Raw genomic sequence first — 22,691 nt, 5'->3', positions numbered from 1 at the left:
CTGTACGTTGCCAGCAATGGGATTTGATCTAGAACTGGGATTGTGTGTGGTATAGAAGGTAAAGAATGGCGCTGACATCTGGAAGCTATCCTCCCTTTGTAACCATTGGATCTCAGGCAACACACCTCATGCACCTTCTGGCCGCCCACACCTGGGGGCTCTGTGGTTGTCTCCTTGTCTGATTCACACGCAGCGCATGACCCTGCGGTCTCACTCACGCTTTGATTTTCTTTCCCCTCTTTCTAGTGTAAGTTTGACTGCAACCGAAGATGAAACGAGAACTCAGATTTTGAACATCAAAAAAGTTACTGCAGACGATCTCAAGCGCAACTATGTCTGTCATGCTAGAAATGCCAAAGGGGAGGTTGACAAAGCGGCCAAGGTGAAACAGAAAGGTAATGGATGCGCTCAGCAGATGAGTCCGTGAACTCCAATTGTAACAATGTGGTGAATAAGGAAAATGAGGAGACAGTGCTCCAGCACCTAGCACATCTGGCACATAGTAATGAATCAAAGGTGAATTGAAAAATCTTGAGGGAAAGTTTCCATCTATGTGAAGACACTCGAAATACTGTTTCTTATACTTTTAGTAACTTAGTGCCCAAATGTGGCCCCAAAATCCATATGATTATAAAAATGAGGCATAATTTTATATCAGTATAGTCATGGAAAATGAAAAATAAAGAAAATATATAAAGCTTCCAAAGATATAATAAAACTGGTGGAGTCACATATAATTGGTGGATTGTAAAGACCCTGTTAGAAATCATTGATGGCAGAGTTCAAGGGACATAAAAATGACCATACCATATGACTTAATACTTTTGGAATTTTTCCTGAACAAATAACAGAAAGAGAATTATGTACCCATCACTATTCTTAGAAGCATTATCTATAGTAATGAAACATTATAAATAGCAACCATTTAATTATATTCAAGTAGTTAAGTAAAATATAAAATATTTCTTCTCGAAAATGTAATTTTAAAATGATCATTTTAAATACTATGTATCAGTATTCAAACAGATTTATAACATACCGCTAGCCACAATTGCTAAAATGGAAATTATTTAAACTATGACTTAAAGTAATGTAAGAGGATTTCTATGTTGATATTACTAATTTTTTCCACAATAAATAAAAGTGATAAAGCTCTCTTGTGTGAGCTGTTGCTACTGAAACAGACTGTGTCTAAAATTATCTTTGGGTCTCTCACCTAACACAGAACCCCAGACAATTAATCCCTTCAAGAGTGTGTTTCAGTGACCTAGAGAAAGATAATGATGATTTATCACACGTGCAGTCACGTCATTCAGAATCATCATGGATCCTTGTGTCAGATAGAGCCTATAATATTTATGCCAAAAGTTAAAAAGAAGAAATCAATTCATAGCTATTACATTTTACAGTGGGATTTAAACCCTTTTTTCAATGTGGATGCAAAAACAGCCTTCACCTTAACATTTCATTATAATTTAGAAAGTAAACAGCAAGTCCTGAAGTCTATATGCCACTTAAGTCTTAGTGGATTGGTTCTCATCGCTTCTGCTCCTCAGAAGCCAGTGTAAAGCAGCAAGACTGAACCAAATAATATAAGGCAGTTTCCCAAAGTTGGTTCCTCAGAACACTACTAGGACTCTTTATAGTACTGCAATTCATTATTTGTGCTCTAGACTCAGATGAACTGTGTCGGAATCCTGGTTTCTGTGCATCCTAACTCTGTGATCTTGAAAAAATCACTTAACCTCTCTGAGCTTCAATTTCTTTATATTTAAGGTAGGCAAATGCTACCACTGTCTCATAAGATTCTTTTACAGTACTCAGCACAATTACTGGCCTATATACATATATACTAAGTGCTCAACAAATATTAAGTCTGCTCATTATTTCCACAAAATTTTCACAGGCGTTATTCGACAAAGGCTTTTGCAGGAAATAAAGTATCATTAAAGGCTAGGTTAAACAAAATCAATCAAGTTATTTTAGTCAAGGGCCCCTTAGAGTCTTTCACATCATTAACACTTGGTATGAATATCTGAGGGGAATTGGAATATAGGAGGCAGGGTTTTTTTCAAATGTATTTGATTCCTGAAGTATGGAGCATTTTCTGGGGCTCATTTTTTGAAGCCTGTGTTTTGGGAAACAGTTATGGAGGATGACATAAATTAATTACCTACTGTCAGATAGGTACTATTAAACAATCAATTAAAATCATGTTTAGGGGGGCCTGGGTGGCGCAGTCGTTTAGCATCTGCCTTTGGCTCAGGGCGTGATCCCGGCGGTTGGGGATCGAGCCCCACATCAGGCTCCTCTGCTGGGAGCCTGCTTCTTCCTCTCCCACTCCCCCTGCTTGTATTCCCCCTCTCGCTGGCTGTCTCTCTCTGTCAAATAAATAAATAAAATCTTAAAAAAAAAAAAATCATGTTTAGTCTAGGAGAGATGCGGAAGTCGGCCTGCCCAGGCTACGCAAGTAGCTCCCTTTCACAGAAGGCCATGCTCTGAATGGTTGGGTATGAATGGCATCTGGAATGTGAAATGACAGATGATCTATGCTGAAATTCCATCAGTATTACATAGAATCCAGTCTGGGCTGTGTAAAACGTTCTGTGGTACCAGAGGTGCTATGGGTTTGTTACTTGGCTTGTATTCTGGGCCAGGTAATGCGGAGATTCAGAGGTGATATCTCTGTTCACATTCATAAATTATATGTGTGAGTCCTTCTCTGGGTTCATTGACAACGCATTTTATGTCTTCCTTAAAAAGATGACAGGATGGGCTCAAAATAAGAATTCACTGACAGCGCAATTTCATCTAGTCGGTTAAAGCAAAGTATTAAAGGAGAGGCAGCTAATGTAAGTGTATTAAACACACAGTTGTTTTATAATAGGAGAGAGGTAGGGACTGAGGCAAGGCGTGTGGTGAACTTTATGCGAATCTGTCAAACCTATTTCCGAAGAGGTTGTACCATTTTATACTTCCTCTAGTAATGTATATAAATTCCAGGTGCTCTATTTCCTTACCAACTTTTGGAGTTGTCCTACTTTTCAATTTTAGCCATTGTAGTAAGTGGGTACTAGTATCACACTGTATTTTTTTAATTTGCATTTTCAGATACTAATGATGTTGAGTGCTTTTTTATGGACTTACTGACCATTAATTAATTGTTCTTCCTTTGTGAAGTATCCATTAAAATCTTCAGCCCATTTTGTTCTTGGGCTATTTGTTAATGAGATATAGATATAGATATAGATATAGATATAGATATAGATATAGATATAGATATAGATATATCTGATATATGACTTTGTGAATATTTTCAGCATTATGCATTCATTTTATTTTTGATGAGCAGAATCTTAGCTTTTTCTTTTACACTTAAGCCTATGATTCATTTCAAAAATTTTTTTATACTGTGAGGTATGGATTAAGGTTTAGTGTTTTGTTTTATTTTGTTTTCCATATAGAAATCCGTTGTTCTAGCCTCATATTGAAATATCTCTCCCTTTTTTATTGGATTGTTTTGCCAACTTAGACTATAAAAAGAACTCCATGAGTGTGAGTCTATTTCTCCATTCCCTATTCTCTTCAATCAGTCTGTTTGCCTGTCTTTAGTCCAATACTACTTTGTCTTGACCCATAGCTTTAAAGTAAGTCATGAAGTCAGAAACTATTGTCTTCCTCCTTTTTTCTCTTCAAAGATTAATCTGACTATTCTGAAGACCATATTATTTTTTCATAAATATTTTAGTATTGGCTTGTCAATTTCTACATAAAAGTCTGCTGGGATTAGATTGGGATAATATTAAATTTATAAACCAATTCGGGGAGAATTGAAATCTTAACGGTATTGAATCTTCCAATCCATGAACATGATATATCTCTCAATTTATCTAGTTCTCATAGATTTTTCTCAGCTTTTTTTTTTTTAGTTTTATATACACAGGTCTTGCACATGTTAAATTTATCCCTTAGTATTTTGTTTTTGTTGCTATTATAATGGTATTTTAAAAATTCACTACTTTTCATTGATCGAAAATAGAAATGAATTAGTTGATTTTTATGTTTTGATCTTGGTCTTTCCAAATTCACTGTTTAAATAGGGTTTCTGCTTGTTTTGTTTGTTAGGTTCCTTAGCATTTTCTATACACTTGATTGTGTCACCCATATATAAACATACTTTCCTCCTTCCTTTCCAAACGTTACACCTTTGATTTCTTTTTTCTGCCTCTTTTGGACCGCCCAGTACCATGATCAGTAGAAATCAGAGCAGCTGTCCTTGCATTGTTCCCTGTCTTAGAGGATATACATTCAGTATTTATATATTAAATATGATGTTAATTATAGGGTTTTTTTTAGCTGAATTTTATCTATGTGAGAGATTAATCTATTTTTGGTTTGCTGAATTATATTTCTCATGTGCGTGTGTATATATGTATATAAATGATGAGTATATATATACACATATATGATGAGTGTTGAAATTTACCAAATTCTTGGTGTGGTTTTATTTGACTATATCTTACTTAGGGTTCTTTAAACTTCTTGGTTCCATGAGTTGATTATATTTTTCATTTGATTTGAAAAAAGAGAGAGAATTATATATAATTCTCATGTGTATATATATGTATATAAATGATGAGTGTGTGTATGTATGTATATACATACACACATAAATGATGAGTGTCTTGAAATTTACCAAATTCTTGGTGTAGTTTTATTTGGCTATATCTTACCTAGGGTTCTTTAAGCTTCTTGGTTCCATGAGTTTATTATATTTTTCATTTAATTTGAAAAAAATTTCAGCCATTACTTTTTCAGATATGTTTTGCTCATTCATTTATTCGTTCTTTCCTTTTCTTCTAGTAGTCCCATTAAATTTAGTATAGATCACTCGAGGTTTTTCCACATGCCACTGAAGTTCTCATTTTTATTTCATCCTTTCTTTGTTCCTGTGTTTCGATTTGAGTAGTTTCTAGTTTCCACTAATCATTTCTTTTTTGATGTTTAGTCTGCAGCAATTTTAATTTCAGAATTGTATTTTTCAGTTTTTGTATTACCATGTCTCCATAAAAATATCCCTATTGATATTTCCTATTTGCTCTTAATGAGGTTCATAATTTTTTAAAAAATTCAACAGGAATATTTATAATACTCATTTTAAAGTGCTTATTTGCTAAGTCCATCATTTTTGTTGGTTTTGTTTTGTTTTTTTTTAAGATTTATTTATTTATTTGAGAGAGGGAGCATGCAAGCAGGGTGAGGGGCAGAGAGAGAGAGAGAGAGAATCTCAAGCAGACTCCCTGCTGAGCACAGAGCCCGAGATGGGGATCAGTCTTAGGACCCTGAGATCATGACCTGAGTCGAAGCCAAGAGTCAGACACTTAGCCGATAGAACCGTCCAGGCGCCCCTCTGATTCTGTTTGTGTGGGTTGATTTATCTTCTGATTATGGGTCTTTTTTTTTTTTCCTTTGCTTTTTCTTGTCTTTTTTTTTTTTTAAACATATACTGGGCATTATGTATGTTGCATTATTGAGTGTCTGATTTTTGAAAGTGAGTATTGCTTTGTTCTCAGTAGTAGTTAATTTACTTGCCTAACAGCTTGCTTTTTTGAAGCGTTCTGCTTACCTTTGCTAGAGTACATTTAAAAAACAGCCTTTTCTCCAAGGCCAGATTGGACATAACTAAACTATCTGGGGTCTCTACTTAACATACAGGGAGCTACCCAAAGTGTCTTTATTCTGGTCTTAGCTCAAGTGTCCCCCAGCCCTTCGTGTGCACCTAGAGTTGTTCAGTTCCCAGTCTCCTGGCAGCTGTTCCTTCCCTGGTAGTTTTTCTTTCACTAGTACCCGTTCTTTGTCTAATCTTGTCAAGTGTCATCTCATCTGTGCAGAGTTTTATATTTTTCCAAAGACTTGAGGTCACCCCTTGCAGATTTATAGAGCGCTTCCTCCACACAATGTCCTTCCCTCTTTCCCCAGGCCTGTAAAGTCAACCCAACTCAGTAGTTTTGAACTGTGACTTCTGTGTCCTTAGCTGATCGTGATGGCTGTACTTGTGGTTTTCTCTATTCTCTGCCACGGTCTGAAAGTGCCTTCAGGCAAAAAACCAGGGTGATGGTGGGGCTCAACTGTTTGGTGTCCTTTCTCACACGGATCACACATAGATCAACTACCAGTGGTTATGTCTTAGGAAAACTGTCATTATAAACACTACAGAGAGAAAGCCTCTCCAATACCCATTACCTCTCAAAGGCCAGAAGCTGAAGGGCAAAATGCATACATTTTAGAACACTATGAGAGTCAAACAAAGCAGGTCTGCAGGTTAATTCAGTGAGAGGTCTCTGGTTTTCTATCATCTAAATAAAGCATTCTGGTTGTTTGTAATTCAGAGAAATGGTCATTACGTGGTTCCCCAAATTATCAAGAAGTCTCAGGAATTTCGTGTAGAACAGACACAGGTTCTGTGGGAGGAAATACCTGCAAGCCCATTATCAAGCAGCTGGAGTCAGGCTCGGAGCCCCGGTGGAAAGCAAGGTCCCAACTAATGAAGACAAAGAGAATAAGTTAAGTTCCCAAGGAGAAACAAGATTGTAGACCAATAACTTGAAACAGGGAAGAAGACTGGAGCTAAAGTACTGGATTGGTTTAACTCAGGGCAGTTAACTGGAAACGTGGACCTTGGAACCCGTTATTACTGTTGAACTGCAAAAGGAGTGGAGGGAATTCTGACTCAGGGAACAACAGCAGAGCACGTGGCTAAAATTGGCTATATCCTAAATCAATTATAAGTGAGATCAAAGAGAGAAGCGGTTTAGGAGTGCAATTTGGTCAAATTGCATCACCCCTTCCTGATTGGAAACTCTTTGGTCTGGGATTGCATCAGAGTTAAATCTTTATGCCAAAACAACAGAGGTTCCAGCTGGGGCAGACAGAAAATGTGGGCTGAGGGTCATCCTTTCCCTGTAAGCCAGCAAAGCTTTATGTGAAAGCTTTTTAGAACATTTTCTGCATGTGATTCAAGCCATTTAGAAATTCAGGCTTGTGGATTATTTATCTTAAGAGTTCAATTAGTTAAATAGTATTAGGAACTTCTTGATCTCATCAAGATGGCCCCCACAAAATGCAATCTGTAAATATGACACATGTCATTAAACGACCCAAAACCAAAGTAAAAATCCGCACTAAAATAAAATAAGTAGTAGTAAAATGAATGTGACAGAGGGAAATTTATGAGGGTAATTGATCTCTTGATCATTAGGCAGGATATCTATCGATATTTTTTCTTAAATCCATTTCAGGTAAGTGCATCAGCTGACCGTTTTTTTCTCCCCCTCACTGTTACAAAATGTCCCGCCAGAAGGGCCAAAATAACTGAGCAAATAATGAAGATGACAGTGGGAATTACCCCAGTGTACTGTTAACATAACATGTGCTCAGAAATACCAAGGACACAGCAATTTTCATGCCAGCTACCCAAACTGATCTTAGTAAATTCTCAACAATTGCACTGACATAGCTTTTGACATTCGATGATGGAGTTTTCTTATTTTAAACACCATTATTCATAGACCGAGCTCGAGAATACCTGGTAATCATTCTGCATTGCGGAGTTCCAAGCTCTCTCTGAGATAGGATTAGCATCCCGAATTTAGGATAATGAACTTGAAACTCTAAGATCTGCTCTTTAATTAGAGAACTTCAGGCTCAGCTCCAGGCTGCTTACCATTTTCCCCTTAGGATAGATACCTGTTTTAAAAGGGATTTTTCCACTCGTACATGATCAATAATTAAACTTCATGGCAGAGCTCTGTAAAGATCTCTGGACTTTGGAGTCAGAGAGCCTGCATAACAATCTCAGCTTTGAACAAAATTCCTCTGTGCCTCACCTTGGCAAGCACTTAACCCAATGTTCAGGTGATCAAAAAGCCTTTCTCGCTACCCGACCTGAAATACCTCTTCTGCCCCAGCCCAGCCTCTTAGTCCCTGCCATCACATTACCTTGCTTTATTTCCTTTATGGCACCGCTCACTACCTAGCATTAGTTGTCCTATTGTTTATTTCCTTGCATTAGAATATTAACCCTAAGAGGACAGAAACCTTTTGGTCTGATCTACCGTTGTATCCCCACCAGCTTCTGGCAAATAATAGATGTTGATGAGTAATTTTCAAATCAACAATTATGTAATTTAAGCCACTCCCACTTCGGATCCAAATATTCTATTCCTTCTTCAAACACCGAGGCTTCATTATCACAAGCTAATAAAGCAACCAAATGAAGTTATTGATACATAGTAGTACTAAATTTCTTTTATATTTCAGAAGTAGATGGTGTTATACCTGGAAATGTTCATTGAGGTCCTACGTATTCTAGGAGTAGGATGGATGAAGAAGACATAGGCTTACCTAGAAGACTATAGATGTATAGTTTACTGGGGAGTGAGAGAGAGTGGAGCAGCAGGCTTGTAGACGAATTACAATATAATGCAAATGTTATAATAGAAGTATAAACAATAAGAAGAGTAGGAATTGCTTCCAGGCTGATGTCAGGTTGCAAGAAGAGTTTTATTCTAGGAAAGCTTATACAAAATAATGACATTTGAGCATGGACTTGAAAACTAAAGAAAGAGAACTATTTTTGCCAGAAGTCACAGCATGAACCAAAACATGAAGCAAAATCTCCCTGACGTTTTTGAGGGAAAGGTACTGGTAAATGAGACAGTAGGGTCTTTGTTTGGTTTGGTCATGACAGACCTTGTTTACAGGGCTGAGTTAATATATATCTAGTTTTTAGGAAGTCAGGAATTACCTCATTCTATTTTTGATAGTTCCAAAGAAACTGCTAAATTGCCTCTCATACGAAAGTAAGCAGAGAATGTGCGAATCTGTCCATACCTGGATATTGCAAGTTAATTTTCAGAATGTGTATCCTAGAACTGTAAGCCTGAGAGATACTTTTCAACCCAGGCATACTCAGCATTTGGCGGATATCTTCTGCTTCTGTCCAATGAAAATAAGATTTTTGAGGTTTTTTTTTCAAATGTATAGGAAAGGTAATTAAATTTTTTTTCCCTATGGCACTGACGACAGGATGGAATTAAGACTAATGGAAACACACTAAGATTTTCACTCAACCCAAATGCTCTAATTAAATTTCTATCAGTATCATGGTCTGGTCTGGGTAGTAGTAAGGATTCCATCCCAAGAGATGGACAAACGGAAGATGGAATTACACTTTCAAAAATATTTTTGAGGAGATTCATATATCAGATCATGAGTTGAATGAGATGACTTTACAAATCCTTTCCTATGCTAACATGTATATACAACGAATATACCATTTATGCCCCATTAATATGTATTTATATAATATGAAAACCTATTCCAGTCATCTAGTAGTTAAAAGCACTTACGTCAGGTGCCAGAAACAAAAAGATAAATATGACACAGTGTGGCATTCAAACATAGTGCTTAAACCCTATCATGTTATCTCTACTTGTTCACACATACGAGTCAGGTGCATGGCTTAGCTGGCTGGCTTACCCGGCTATTTGCAGGATGATGGATCACTGTGATCACCACGCAGAAATCAATTGTCTCTTTGTTGTTCGCTCCATCGATAGCTCCGAGATACACAGTGGAATTAGCATGTGGTTTTGGAGCCACGGTCCTGCTGGTAGTGATTCTCATTGTTGTTTACCACGTTTACTGGCTGGAGATGGTCTTATTTTACCGGGCTCATTTTGGAACAGATGAAACCATTTTAGGTGAGTAATAAAAGTTTGATGCAAATACCTTCTTCTACTGTCATTTTCAGAAAACATGTTGGCTTGATGAAAGCTAGAATACCTGGGAAATTTAATCAAACTAGCTTTGGTTTTGACCCTCACTGTTGAAAACTCTTCTAACATATATAACTTTGCTTTCTTGATTCAGTATGTGTTTCGTCTAGATTAGCCTGTCCAAATAGAATGCAAGCCACACGTGTAACTTAAAATTTTCTAGTGGTCACAGTAGGAAAAGTAAAAAGTGAAAATTACTTTAATAATATATCTTATTTAACCCAATGTATTCAAAATATTATTATCTTAGTATATCATGCATATTTAAAAGCTAATGGTGATATTTCGGTCTTATTTTTTGGTATTCAGAATCTCATAATTCAGCATGTGTTATATTTTAAACTGAAAGCACATCTCCGTTCAGACCGGCTGCATTGCAAGCGTTGGAGAGCTATGTGTAGTTGTGTCCACTGTAACTGGACAGTGCAAGCCCACACTCTTTGTGCTTAAGGGTAGTCCAGGCCCCAGCAGCATCAGCAGCACACAGGAGCTTGTTAAAAGGAGAATCTTAAGCCTAACCCCTATTCTCAGTCAAGATCTACGTTTTAACAATATTCCCAAATTCAAGGGCACATTAAAAGTTTAGAAGCACCAAACTAGTGCAAATTTGCCTGGTGACAAGAAAGGAACAATGAAACATACTGATTCTTAGACTCATCCCATAAAGATTTTCATTCCATAGTTTCGTGGAAGAGACAAAGAACCTGTATTTTTACTGAGAGGTGATGTTTATAATTAGGCAACTTTGGGAAAGATGGGTTTATGGAATCTAAGCGTATTTTTAATTGCAGTTATTTTCAGGTATAAATAATTTAGACACTTTCTAAAAGTTTTGCTCCATTTATAATTCTAATATATTAGTAGTGACAAACTAGGACAGGAACTATAAATTCTCTGTATGGTATTAATTGCCAGCACCTATGATTGGCTATTTGCATCCTGATTGTGTTAAATCTTAGTTGAATGAGCCAAACCTCATTTATTTTCCACTATAAAAACTAAACTTAGTGATATGAGAGTAGAAGACATATCAGATAAAATTTGCAATTACACCTTAAAATAGTCATTTTGCCTGGAGACCTGTCACAAGTGGGAAATCACACCGAAATCTGTCACATAATTCATACATGTAAAAAAGTAAAAATGTTTAATATGCAAAAATTCGATTTAAGAAAAAATGCAGTATGATTGTGAAAGTTTTCTAATTTATATGGGATCTCTCTTCCTTTTGCTAGATGGGAAGGAATATGATATTTATGTATCTTATGCAAGGAATGCTGAGGAAGAAGAGTTTGTGTTACTGACCCTCCGTGGAGTTTTGGAGAATGAATTTGGATACAAGCTGTGCATCTTTGACCGTGACAGTCTACCTGGGGGAAGTAGGTATTTCACATGAGTACGAGTAACGCCACCCTGAAGGGCAAAGGGAATCCTTAGTTTGGGGTCATGGGTGAAAGTCATGGCAGAGTTCTGTGCTGGCATCTTTGGAGATGGAACGTCCAATTGTTCGATATAATGGAGACTTCTTTAGGAATAAAATTACCTTGTGAGCTGTAGATTATTGAGGTGCCATTTATGGTACTAAAATAGTTCCCCTTGTAAGCTTTAAGAACTCCAAGTCAGAAAAGTGTGGATGCAAAGTGGATTAGGACTCTATTAAATGCTTCAGTTTTAAATGTTCTGCTTACACACATTTAGATTTTTAGAAGGTTTAAGCTAATCTGCATTAATTTCCCTAGAATTTTTTTTTTTTTGCAAACATTGAGTTTAAACAACACTTTTATGAAGACTGAGGTTTACTTGATTTTACTAAGAATGAGTTTGTGACGAGAGTCCATGGAATCTTTCTTTATAGTACTCACTGGTAATAATTAGAATATTTCCTTGTATTATTTGCTGATTTCCTTTTCCTCACTTTTGTTTTCTAGCAAGCCAATGCTATTTAAATCCCCCCTTTTCATGGGTCTGTTTCTTTCTTTCTACCAGCTCATACATTTGAGATGTTGTTTAAAATTTTTAAAAGGCCAGTATATTCTAGTAGGTTTAAAAAAAAAAAAGAAACTTGAATTGCTGAATGTTTTCAAATAAAAACATATCTCAAATTTTCAAGTCTACCCAGTAACACACAAAGTGATGGTCCATTTGAGTCTGTTTTAATAAATAGATAATAGCATTCCTAAACCCACTGTTAAACTTTGTACTGTTGAGATGCATGTAATGTGTTTAATCCTCAGCAAAACAAACTAATTTTCCTCCCCTCCAATCTTGTTTATGTTAGTCATTTCAGATGTTCTAAAATGTTATATGGATAGTGGAGATACAAAATAGACTTAAATGTTTATTCTCATTTGGAATTAGCTGGACCACTTATTTTATCTCCTCAGCCATTACCTAGAAATCCATCATGCTAGTGTTCTACAGTGGCTGTCTCTCTCAGTAGCATTTTGCCAGGAAATGATGACTTGATTATACAGTTAAGGGACAAATTCCACTCATTTTAAGACTTAAAATCCTAAGTCACTTTTTCATCCATTTATTCATTCATTCTGCCATTCAACAAATATTTATTACGGTATGAAAAGTTATATAAAGACATACAGTATAACAGCAATGACCCTCCGATAGGGGTTGGTAATTCTTTGAAGAATTCGAGTTCTACATAATTACTCTTGCATCTTGCTTCTGATGGTCGATCCTTGTGATCTGCATTCTCCTAGCTGCTCTTCGTCCTCTTTGCCTCTGGGTCTCTTTCCATGCTTACACACGGTCTGCCTCCAGCCGTACCGCATGGAGTAGATAATTACTGATTCCTGGATTCTCCTCGAGGCTGCACATGGAATTTTAATTGCAAGTCTTTCCCCTTTGCTTCTGTACCTGTGAAGATGAAGGGGCAGAATGACTGCTCAGGGGACTATTGTAAGCTTTCCACAGCACTAGTGCATTCCCTGGAGTTGGCTCCTATTGGAACCCCAAGTAAAGGATTCTACGGCCCTAGATAAGCAGCCTTGAGGAGACGGATTATTCCCAAGAATTTGGTGACGGGAACTAACCAGAGCCCTTGACAATAGAATAAAATTATACTGAATTTCCATTTCCCTTGTTTCTTCTTCTTCTTTTCTGACCTGAAGGAAGCATTTGGCTGTTAGTGAAGGCAGACACATCAGCTAGCAGCCTACCGAAACACGTGTCTTCATAGTAGTGATAGGAGTTTAAGGAGAAAGATCTAGGGACTGATTTAGGCTCTAGAGCAGAGAGCAGAATAGAAAGCTGAGCTGAGAATGTGATGCCAGCCAAAATGCCATTCCGTTGGCTAGACTTTTTTAAGTTCCTATTCTAAGGACATAGTGATACCAGTCTGAGTCGGGTAGGAGTCTGGCAGTAGAGTGGGATTTTCAGAAAAATGAATGTTCTTATTCTTTCTTTCCTGTGTTACTGAGAAATGGATTTCCATGATTTTGCCTCTATAATGATTACCTTTTTGAATAGCCACTGGCATTAGAGAGTAAATACATGGGTATTGTTGGGGAGAAAGGACTCAGGAGCTGATTTGGCAGGGCTGCAGCATGCCACGTGGTTTGAAGAAATTGATATCTGTACAACCCATCTACTTCTCGTAAGGCTTTTGAAGCCCAGGGTTATAGAGGTATACTTGGCTTCCTGCCTGTTTGGAATTTTTGGGGGGTGGAATATGTGCATATAGTTTTCAGTACCTTGGAGGAGCATGGCATTTATTGGACAGAGTGAGTGGGTCTAAGGATTAAGTTGTTGTGAATGTTTTTGGTAAAATTTCATCTCAATTCTCAGGCTGTTACTCTAAGTTCCCTACACTTCCCTACACTACACTGAAGCCCCAGGCTTTTGGGGAGTTCCTGGCCAACACTAATCCCCATGGTGTTTTCTTTCTCAGTTGTCACGGATGAGACCTTGAGCTTCATTCAGAAAAGCAGACGCCTCCTGGTTGTCCTAAGCCCCAACTACGTGCTCCAGGGAACCCAAGCCCTCCTGGAGCTCAAGGCTGGCCTAGAAAACATGGCCTCTCGGGGCAACATCAACGTCATTTTAGTACAGTACAAGGCGGTGAAGGAGACGAAGGTGAAAGAGCTGAAGAGGGCTAAGACGGTGCTCACAGTCATTAAATGGAAAGGGGAGAAATCCAAGTATCCACAGGGCAGGTTCTGGAAGCAGCTGCAGGTGGCCATGCCAGTGAAGAAAAGTTCCAGGTGGTCTAGAAGTGGCGAGCAGGGTCTCTCCTATTCATCCTTGAAAAATGTATGAAAGGGACAACGAAAGGGGTAAAAAGAACCAAGGGAACGCCAGGAAGGAAGAGTCCCCTTTCTTTATTCCCAGTTTATTGTTTCACAGACAGAAAAAAATTCTGTCGAAGCCTCCCCATAGGGATACATTCAGGGTGACTGTATGACTGGTCGTTCTGCTTCCTCAGGCAATACTATGGTTTAGAATGGTCGTGCCACCAGTCTGTCACCAGGGTCTGATGTCACTATGTTCTTTGCAGGCAAAGACTTGGTTGATGCGAATTTCCCCTTTCTGCATCCTCTGTCCCGGTCCCCACATCTCTATTCCCTCTTTCTCTCTCATTGTTTATAATCTTAACATTGTGGGGCAGCCTTTTGCTGTGAATTTCAAGAGTCCTTAAAGATAACTCATCTGTTAACAAGGTCATTATGAGTTTCCAAGTCATTTTCTTTGCATTTTTACTCATCAGTTAAAAAGATAATCAGTGCCCAAATTCGTTTGAGCTGATGACAATGAGCTCTTCTGCTCATTCTGCTGCGCCAGACTGACACCCACATAGGACTCCACGAGGCAGTATAACTGAAAGTGTTCCTTATGATGGTTTGAAAGGGCTTGCCTGCATTTTCTTCTACTAAATCCCTCGTGCCCTCCATTTCAGTCATTGATGTCCTATCTGTCAACTTGAACAACATACCGTATTTTTCTTTATTGCAGTAAACTCCTGGATATCTGTAGGTCGACCTGTATTTGTCACTTCACCTCCCCTATCTACTGTACCTCGTATCAACCATTTAGAGTTTGCAGATGGCTCCGCACTTGGTTCAGTCTGACAGGAAGCTTCTAATGGTGCTAAGAGAGAGTGAAATAACAGCAAAATGCTTTTAGGGCATTTTCTGGCTTGTGAGAAAAGCACAGAACAGGGTGTTCAGCAATTTGTCTTTTCATCTCAGCCTTGCTAATGTGAATATTAGGAAAGTGATTTCTCCTCACTTGTTCTGTCTCTCCACTGTAAAATGTGGAAGTTAGACTCAGTGACCTTGCAAGTTGTTTTGGCATTAATATTCTAAGAGAATTAACTGGACCACCTAGTAGTTTCCATATTTTATTCACTGGTACAGTTAATACGCTCACTCCAAACAAGTCAGTCTGGAAAGGCTCTACCATGAAACTTGTTTTACTTTGTTTTAAATAAAATTGTATTGTTCTTAAGATGTGGAAAAGTGAAAACTGAGTCCAGAGTTTACAGAGTGGTGAATACCTGTGGTGTACGTATATACATACATATATATACACACACGCACATATACGTATATGCACACACACACGAATTATATATGTATATATATCTACATTGTATATATATACACATAGATTATATATGTGTATATGTGTGTATATATGTATGAATGTATATGTGTATATATATATATGCACACACACTTATGCACACATGCATGTGACTTTAAATAGCTATTGGCACAATATTACAAACCACTGGAACTCTTATCCAGTTTTTAAATTATGTTTTTACTGCACTGCTTTTGTGTCCGTGTTTTCTGTACATTATTTGTGAATTCACAGCTCACGGAGCAGTAGTTGTTAGTTCTTGTCTTCCCTAAATTAGTGTAAAGAATTTACTGCTGCTACATTTGGTCTGGGTGCAGTGGAATCTGTTGGACACAGAACTTTCTGTGGTCACTGCTGAGCAGTACCAGTCCTCTGGCATTAATTGACCATCTACTATGTCGCAAGCACACACCCTTAGAAACTAAACTATAGTAAGCTCGGTGTTCAACTACTAGGGAGATAAAGCTCTATTTCGACTGTTGAGTAATAGAGAAAAGGAAAAGAAAATAGCTGTAAATAAGCCCGAGTCCTATGAAACACCGTAATTCATAATTTAAGGGAGCCCTTATCCCAGCATTGTGACTGTTGATAACCAATTCTAAAACTATCTCCTGCATTTGAGTGTCCTTCAGCAGTGGTAAAGTCCATAATAAATCACTTCTCTATAGTAAAGTTATTACTTTAAATTGAAGAAAAGAGAAGCTTCATGAATTCTTGACTGTAAAACTATGGTTTGGAGTCATTCTTGGATTTTTTTTTTTTTTTTTTGGTCTTACTAATGCTTTTCTTTATTACAAACCACAGTTACTCCTCCTGTTAACCCTTCATCCTCAAGACCAGAGGAGAGCTGACTCCAGATAAGCTTTGAATATCAATTGCATGAGCTTTAGGTAATCGGGAACAGTCCCATCACAAGGGGCCGTTCTCTTGCCGATGCTGCATTCTTTTGCACTTTTGGATTCGATATTTATCCCAGATGCTTTGGGTACCCCTAGAAACTTCTTGATATTCTTTTTCCTATTTATCTACTGGTCTTTGATATTGAACTTTTCCAAATGCTAAAATCTAAAACATCTCAAATCTAAATGATATGTCTCATTCTCAGAGAATTTTGTTTCAAGGTTTTCTTGTTTATTTTATGTCCCAGAAGATACCCGATACAAAATTTTTGAGGAAGATGAGGAAATATGATCTTAAGAGCAAGGAGAAATCACTCTATAATATTAAAAAACTATGTATCTAATGTTTAAAAAAACCTTAATGGTCTTACATATATGATATGAAGATCTTCTGCACCCAAGTTAACAAAGAACAATGACATATAAAGTGCCTAATTACACAATCATATAAAATTTGTTTAATTATCTTCTATATTGTAACTTAGGTGATTCCCTAGGATTCTAATAAACAAACACTCCATTGTATTGGGAAACAAAAACATCACTCCACTTGCTAATTATCCATTTCTTTCCATAGGTTTTAGTATTTTAAGATTATCTTATTATCTTTTTTATTTTATTCATAAACTTTTGTATTTTCCATTTTCCATTTGATTTGTAAATTTGTTTACTTTAAAAATAAACCATTTATTTTCAGATTTGAATTTTATTTTGTGCATGTGTTTTATGTCTTTGTTTTCATGTTTGGGCATAAGAAATGAGAATAAGAAGAATTAATGATACACATAAAAAGAAATGTTAGAAGTTACAGTAGAAATCTGTAGATTTCTAGATTTGAGAGAAATCTGAGAAAAATGGGAACTTTATATCAAGAACATCTTTACATGTGAATAAAAGAGTTATTTAAAATGAATTGTTCTAGTATGTCAGGTGTGTGTGTGCGTGCACGCACATGTGCCTCTGTGTGTGTGTGTGTGTGTGTGTGTGTGTGTGTGTAGACAGAGGAAGGATAACAGAGCAGCAGAGAGACAGCAATGGGCTAGGAGATTAAATGTTGCAGTAGTATTTTTTATTCACATTTATTTTAAAGTAAATAGACAATTTTTTAAATTTATTATTCACTTATAAATCCACATATTAAGGTGATTCTCTAAAGTTACCATAAGAATTGATTCAAATTCAATTAACATTAGCCCTACATTAGTTTAATATTGTGTTCACTGGATTTACCCAAAGTGATTAATTCAAATGTCTACTATGTGTAGACACTCACATATAGATATTTTTAATTTTTAACAATCCTGTTGTTTACTCTTACTATATGCATTTTATGGATGGATGAACTCAGACTTAAAGATATTAAGATAAAAACAGAGATAAATGGAGAAACTAATATTTGAATTTAGATTCATCTTCCAAATTAGGTACCTCCCCGCCCTTTTCTTTACTACAGTTCATGTTTTAAGAAAGAGAGAGGTTTGTCATCCTTGCATACACCAATAACCTACCTAGAGAACAAAATAACAGTCCTGGTTTTCTTCTAGGTGAATTCCAGGGAGATTATGACTTTTGAAGGCAGGAGTATCCTAGAGCATTGATGAATTCTAGATCAGAAAACATGACTTCAAAATTAACTTAGTACCACACAAGAAATATGGTCTCATCAGTCTATAGCCACAACTAACTTTTTTGAGCCCAACAGAATAAATGACCTAATTTATGACTCCTCCGAATAATCTTCAGTACTAAAAAATAACAATTCACATCCTCAACTGCCATTTTTACAATATGAAAAACATTAAAATATGCCATAAAGGAGGCAGGTTCCTTCAAAGTACTGTGTGAAGATCCCCAGGTATAGCCCATCCCCCATCTAATAAGCATCTTCTCCATCCATTCCTCAATGTCATTGAATTCCACCACTCATATCTGTTTCTTTAGCATTGCCCTATTTCAAATGCAAATTTTACATATTCAGGATGAGGTAGCAATTATATATATATATATATATATATATTTAAAAAAAAGACACAGAGTCTTTCTTTAGAGGATCTAAGACAGCATTTTATTTTCAGCAGTGATATCCCTATTGGACAGAACATACATTTTCTTAACATGACTACTTCAAAGTAAAACACACAATACACACACATGCACGCACACACAATTTGAGCACAGAAATTTCCTTTTGTTGAAATCCATCCATGTTCCCTTAAGGTTGTATCGTATTTCTCATGAGACAGGAGAAGCAGGAGATTTTCTACTTTTACTTTCTCAGGTTTAAGAAAGGCAGCTACACAAATTCTCAGTAGAACTTGGATAAAGGAGTTTCCAAAACAAGCACACACGCATGCACACACACAGGCTTTGAAGATAAGTGAAAATTTAGATTTATCTTTTAAGATCAAAATTAAAATTCTCTAAAACTACTTCACACTCTTGACATAATAGTTCAAAGGTCTTAAAATTCGAGCACATGTCTCTTCCAATTACCCTTCAAATTCATGTTAAATTTACTAATTGGAAAGAACTAATCCAGTAAAGAGCACAGTTCTTTTATTCTCTGTCAAATTCATAATGATCAAATTTGCTGCAAACTTTCAGCTCGTCTTCACAGGCTAGAAAGTCTCTCCATCACTGCTTCATCTTTGGCCCCAAAAGAGTAGGAACTCAACCTCATGGTCTGTCTGCAGCCCCTGCTTTCAGCATTGTCAATGGCTGTGATTTATATATTTGGAAATCCTTCCCTTCAGAAAATCACATTGTTTAATCCCTTAAATCTCATGATGGGCTAAGAACTACATGTATCTCAGGAACTTTCCATTGGAATCTCTAGCCAAACCCACCTCAGGAACTATTAAAAGTTAATGCTTTGTCGGAAGTATTTAACTAATTGATTCCTGCCCATTGCTATGTTTTTACCCCTTTAATTGATTTTTAGTCCAATTCTTCACACATGTACATGAAAAAAAAGGAAAGAGATTTTAGCTGATAACAAGATCAATACTATGAACTGTCTGATGCTGTGTCCCAAAATTTTAAGAATCAAGAGCTACAACTGTGTGGTTCTCAGGAGATGGTAATTCCCTATTGCTCTTTGCTGATCAGACTATGTCTGGAGCACTGTGTTCAGTCCAGTTCAAGACACTACTCTCAGGAGTTTCATATATAAACTGAATATTATTCAGAGGAGATGATAAAAGTAGGGAAGAGACTTGATACCATGTCTTATGAGGAATAAGAAAAAAATTCTAAGGTTGATCAAAATCTAAAGATGAGAAGAATATACAGTGAGGTCAAAATAGTTGTGGAATATTTTAAACATTTGAACATATCAGATCTAAGACCACCAGATAAAAATGGCAGGGAAGGATATTTCAAAAAAAAAAAAATAACTTGCAAACAGCTGAAATTAACTGCTTTTAGAGGTGGGAAATTCCTCATCCTTGAAGGTAGCGGAGTCTAGGCAATCATTTATGGGAGTGGCGTAAATGAGATTCATTAACTGGGTAGATTATCTAACACTGAGATCCTATAATCTTAAGTGTTTATTTATTATCTCTCCGTTGTACGATGGACAATGATGAACTACAGTTTATGTAAGTTTTCACTAGGCATTGTCCTATCTTTCCATTTTCCTATAGATACAGTGGAAGCAGTTTTTGACTTCATTCAGAGAAGCCGAAGGATGATTGTTGTCCTGAGCCCAGACTATGTGACAGAAAAAAGCATCAGCATGCTGGAGTTTAAACTGGGTGTCATGTGCCAAAACTCCATTTCCACCAAGCTCATTGTGGTTGAGTACCGCCCCCTTGAGCATCCACACCCAAGTATCCTGCAGCTGAAGGAATCTGTGTCTTTTGTGAGCTGGAAGGGAGAAAAGTCCAAACATTCTGGCTCTAAATTCTGGAAGGCCTTGAGGTTGGCTCTTCCCCTGAGAAGTCTGAGTGCCAGCTCTGGCTGGAACGAAAGCTGTTCTTCCCAGTCTGACATCAGTCTGGACCATGTTCAAAGGAGGAGAAGTCGTTTGAAAGAGCCCCCAGAACTCCAGGGCTCAGGGAGAGCTGCAGGCACCTCTCCCGCCCCAGACACGATGTCCAAGCACAGAGGGAAGCCCTCCGCAGCCTGTCGCTGCTGTGTCACCTACTGTGAAGGAGAGAGTCACCTTAGGAGCAAGAGCCGGGCAGAGATACATACCCAGCCCCAGTGGGAGACACACCTCTGTAAGCCTGTTCCCCAAGATTCAGAAACTCAATGGATACAAAATGGCACCAGATTGGAACCCCCTGCTTCCCAGATCTCAGCCCTTGCTCTTCACCATTTCACGGATTTATCCAATAACAATGACTTCTATATCCTATAATTACCGTGTGGTGGGTGGTGGCTGCTATCTATACACCAGCCCTCTTTGTGTCAGGAACCTATGGGAGAAATTGACACTTTTATCATCTGATGGACTGCCAGACTGTGTCCCCTTTATTGATTTTTAAAAACTATTTATTTCTAGGAGACAAAAGACCTGAGGACCTGAATCCAGAATTATTCCCTCTAATGGCCTCAGAAGAGCACACTCTTCTCCGGCCCTAGAAGGTCAGTATGTGAAAGTCGCCTAAAGTCTGATCCTCTATCTTGCCCAATGGTTTCAAGCTGAGCAAAGAATTTAAGTGTGTTTCCTTTGAGTTTGTTGATCAACCTCATATTATGAGTCAGTCAGGTGTACTTGGGCTATGACACTTACAGGGTATGTGTATCCAAGAGAGCATTGTGGAAATGAGTTGATTCTGGTGGAAGCTATAGGACTAAGCTCTACCAAAAACCTACAGTGCATTTTCCCTGGAAGAATCAAACACACTCACACAGGGATACATGGTGTTCTGTCTCACTGTAAAGTGGTGTTCTATAAACTGCCTAAAGTTGTTAGCATCAATAAAGTTATATTTTTATGTGATTTCATTTGTACTAACAAATTTTTACCTGTCTCTCCCCTCTTCTTTTCATGGCTTTTGAATTCATATCAGAAGAGTATTCCATTTCAGGAAATCAAGACTTGGTTTAGGTACTAGGAAAGTTTGAGGTATCTCCTTAGTTTCTTTCTAACATGTATGGAGGGGAGATCTGGAAAGGACAGAAAGAAAGTGAGAAAATATTTCAAATGAAATGGAAGCTTACACAAAAATCTCCTAATTTTAGAACTAACGGCTGAAAAATTCTGTATTGTTAGGGATTCAGTGTAGCATTTGGTGTATGTATCCCTTCTTTGCATTCAAGATTCTGAGAAGGGATAGTCAGTCCAAGTGCCTACAAGAATCAGAAAGTAAGAAAAAAGAGGAAAAGGGGCTAGATATAAGCATAATACACATGCTGTCCATCTAAGACCCATGTGTATAGGGACATAGGTATAGATACATATTTCTTTACTTGAAACATTTTAACACAATCATAAAAGACACATAGCATTTGATCTTCCAATGAGGGAGATAATAGAGAAGATTGGGCCTATGGATAACTGAAAAATATTTCTTAAAAAGGGAGCAACCTCTACTCAGTTCCATCAAGATACTTGTCACTCAGCCACACTGTTGGCAGATTGTCCAGTTTTTCAAAGAATCTAAAAATTAAAATTTGTATGTAGTCTCTCAATTATGGGATGTCTTAAGCTTAAAAGAAAAAAAAAAACAAAACAAAACAATAACAACCAAAACACATGAACACATAGTCAGCCTGAGGGCCGCTAGTTTGTAGTTTCAGAACTAAAGTATTCACCCCAAGAGTATATATCTGAGTGGGGATTCAAGTGTCCCTGGCAATACTGAGCCTAGAGAACACAGGCTGGACCTAAGGACATAATGGGAGACTTCCATTCCCTCCCCAAATCAAAAACATCTGAACCCTCAAAAATAAGGCTGACCTGACCTACCACTTCAGCAGAGGAGAAAAAAACTGGAATATAGTGTGCCTTCCATCTGTGCTGGTGGAAGAGTATGGGCTTCCTGTCTGGTGAGGTTACTCTAAGAAAATTAGAAGCACAATCTGCTAGCCCTGAACAGGAGCAGCACGAAAAGAGCAAAAGACCATACCAGACATGAGCTGTCACCTTCAATACATTAGAGCTGGCTGCTAGTTAGCTATGACCCAATGAGTATCAGCCATTCCCAGTTACTAATAGTAAAGGATGGGTGGAGAAAGAAGCCAGACATTTCATCCCACTACTCCACTTGGAGAGAAAAGCAGAAAATCCCTTCTCTGTTGAAACAAACTATTATATCCATTTCCTGTTGAAAGAAAAAGATGTGGGAATAAGACACCCCAGAGTAAATGTGACTCATCATGGAACTTGTAATTAGGAAATGAC

At 37.4% G+C, this 22,691-nt stretch overlaps 1 protein-coding gene across 2 annotated transcripts in view; it reads left to right on the top strand.

Moving 5' to 3' along the window:
* Positions 1-22,342, top strand: part of LOC103676019 (interleukin 1 receptor accessory protein) — a 125,677-nt gene extending 103,335 nt beyond the window's left edge. The window contains exons 8-11 of one of the 2 annotated variants that reach the window (XM_040621448.1): positions 247-395; positions 9,621-9,764; positions 11,075-11,218; positions 19,984-22,342. In XM_040621448.1, the coding sequence (XP_040477382.1) occupies positions 247-395; positions 9,621-9,764; positions 11,075-11,218; positions 19,984-20,702 (1,156 nt within the window). In that variant the 3' untranslated portion in view covers positions 20,703-22,342. Of the gene's footprint in view, positions 1-246; positions 396-9,620; positions 9,765-11,074; positions 11,219-13,746; positions 15,325-19,983 lie in introns of those variants that run through there. The other variant, XM_008705158.2, reaches the window with a different exon arrangement.
* The last annotated feature ends 349 nt before the right edge of the window (positions 22,343-22,691 follow it).

Source organism: Ursus maritimus, unplaced genomic scaffold (assembly GCF_017311325.1).
Source record: "Ursus maritimus isolate PB19 unplaced genomic scaffold, ASM1731132v1 scaffold_4, whole genome shotgun sequence".
In the NCBI taxonomy this organism is placed as follows: Eukaryota; Metazoa; Chordata; class Mammalia; order Carnivora; family Ursidae; genus Ursus; species Ursus maritimus.
This window is presented reverse-complemented; position numbering and strand designations above follow the sequence as displayed.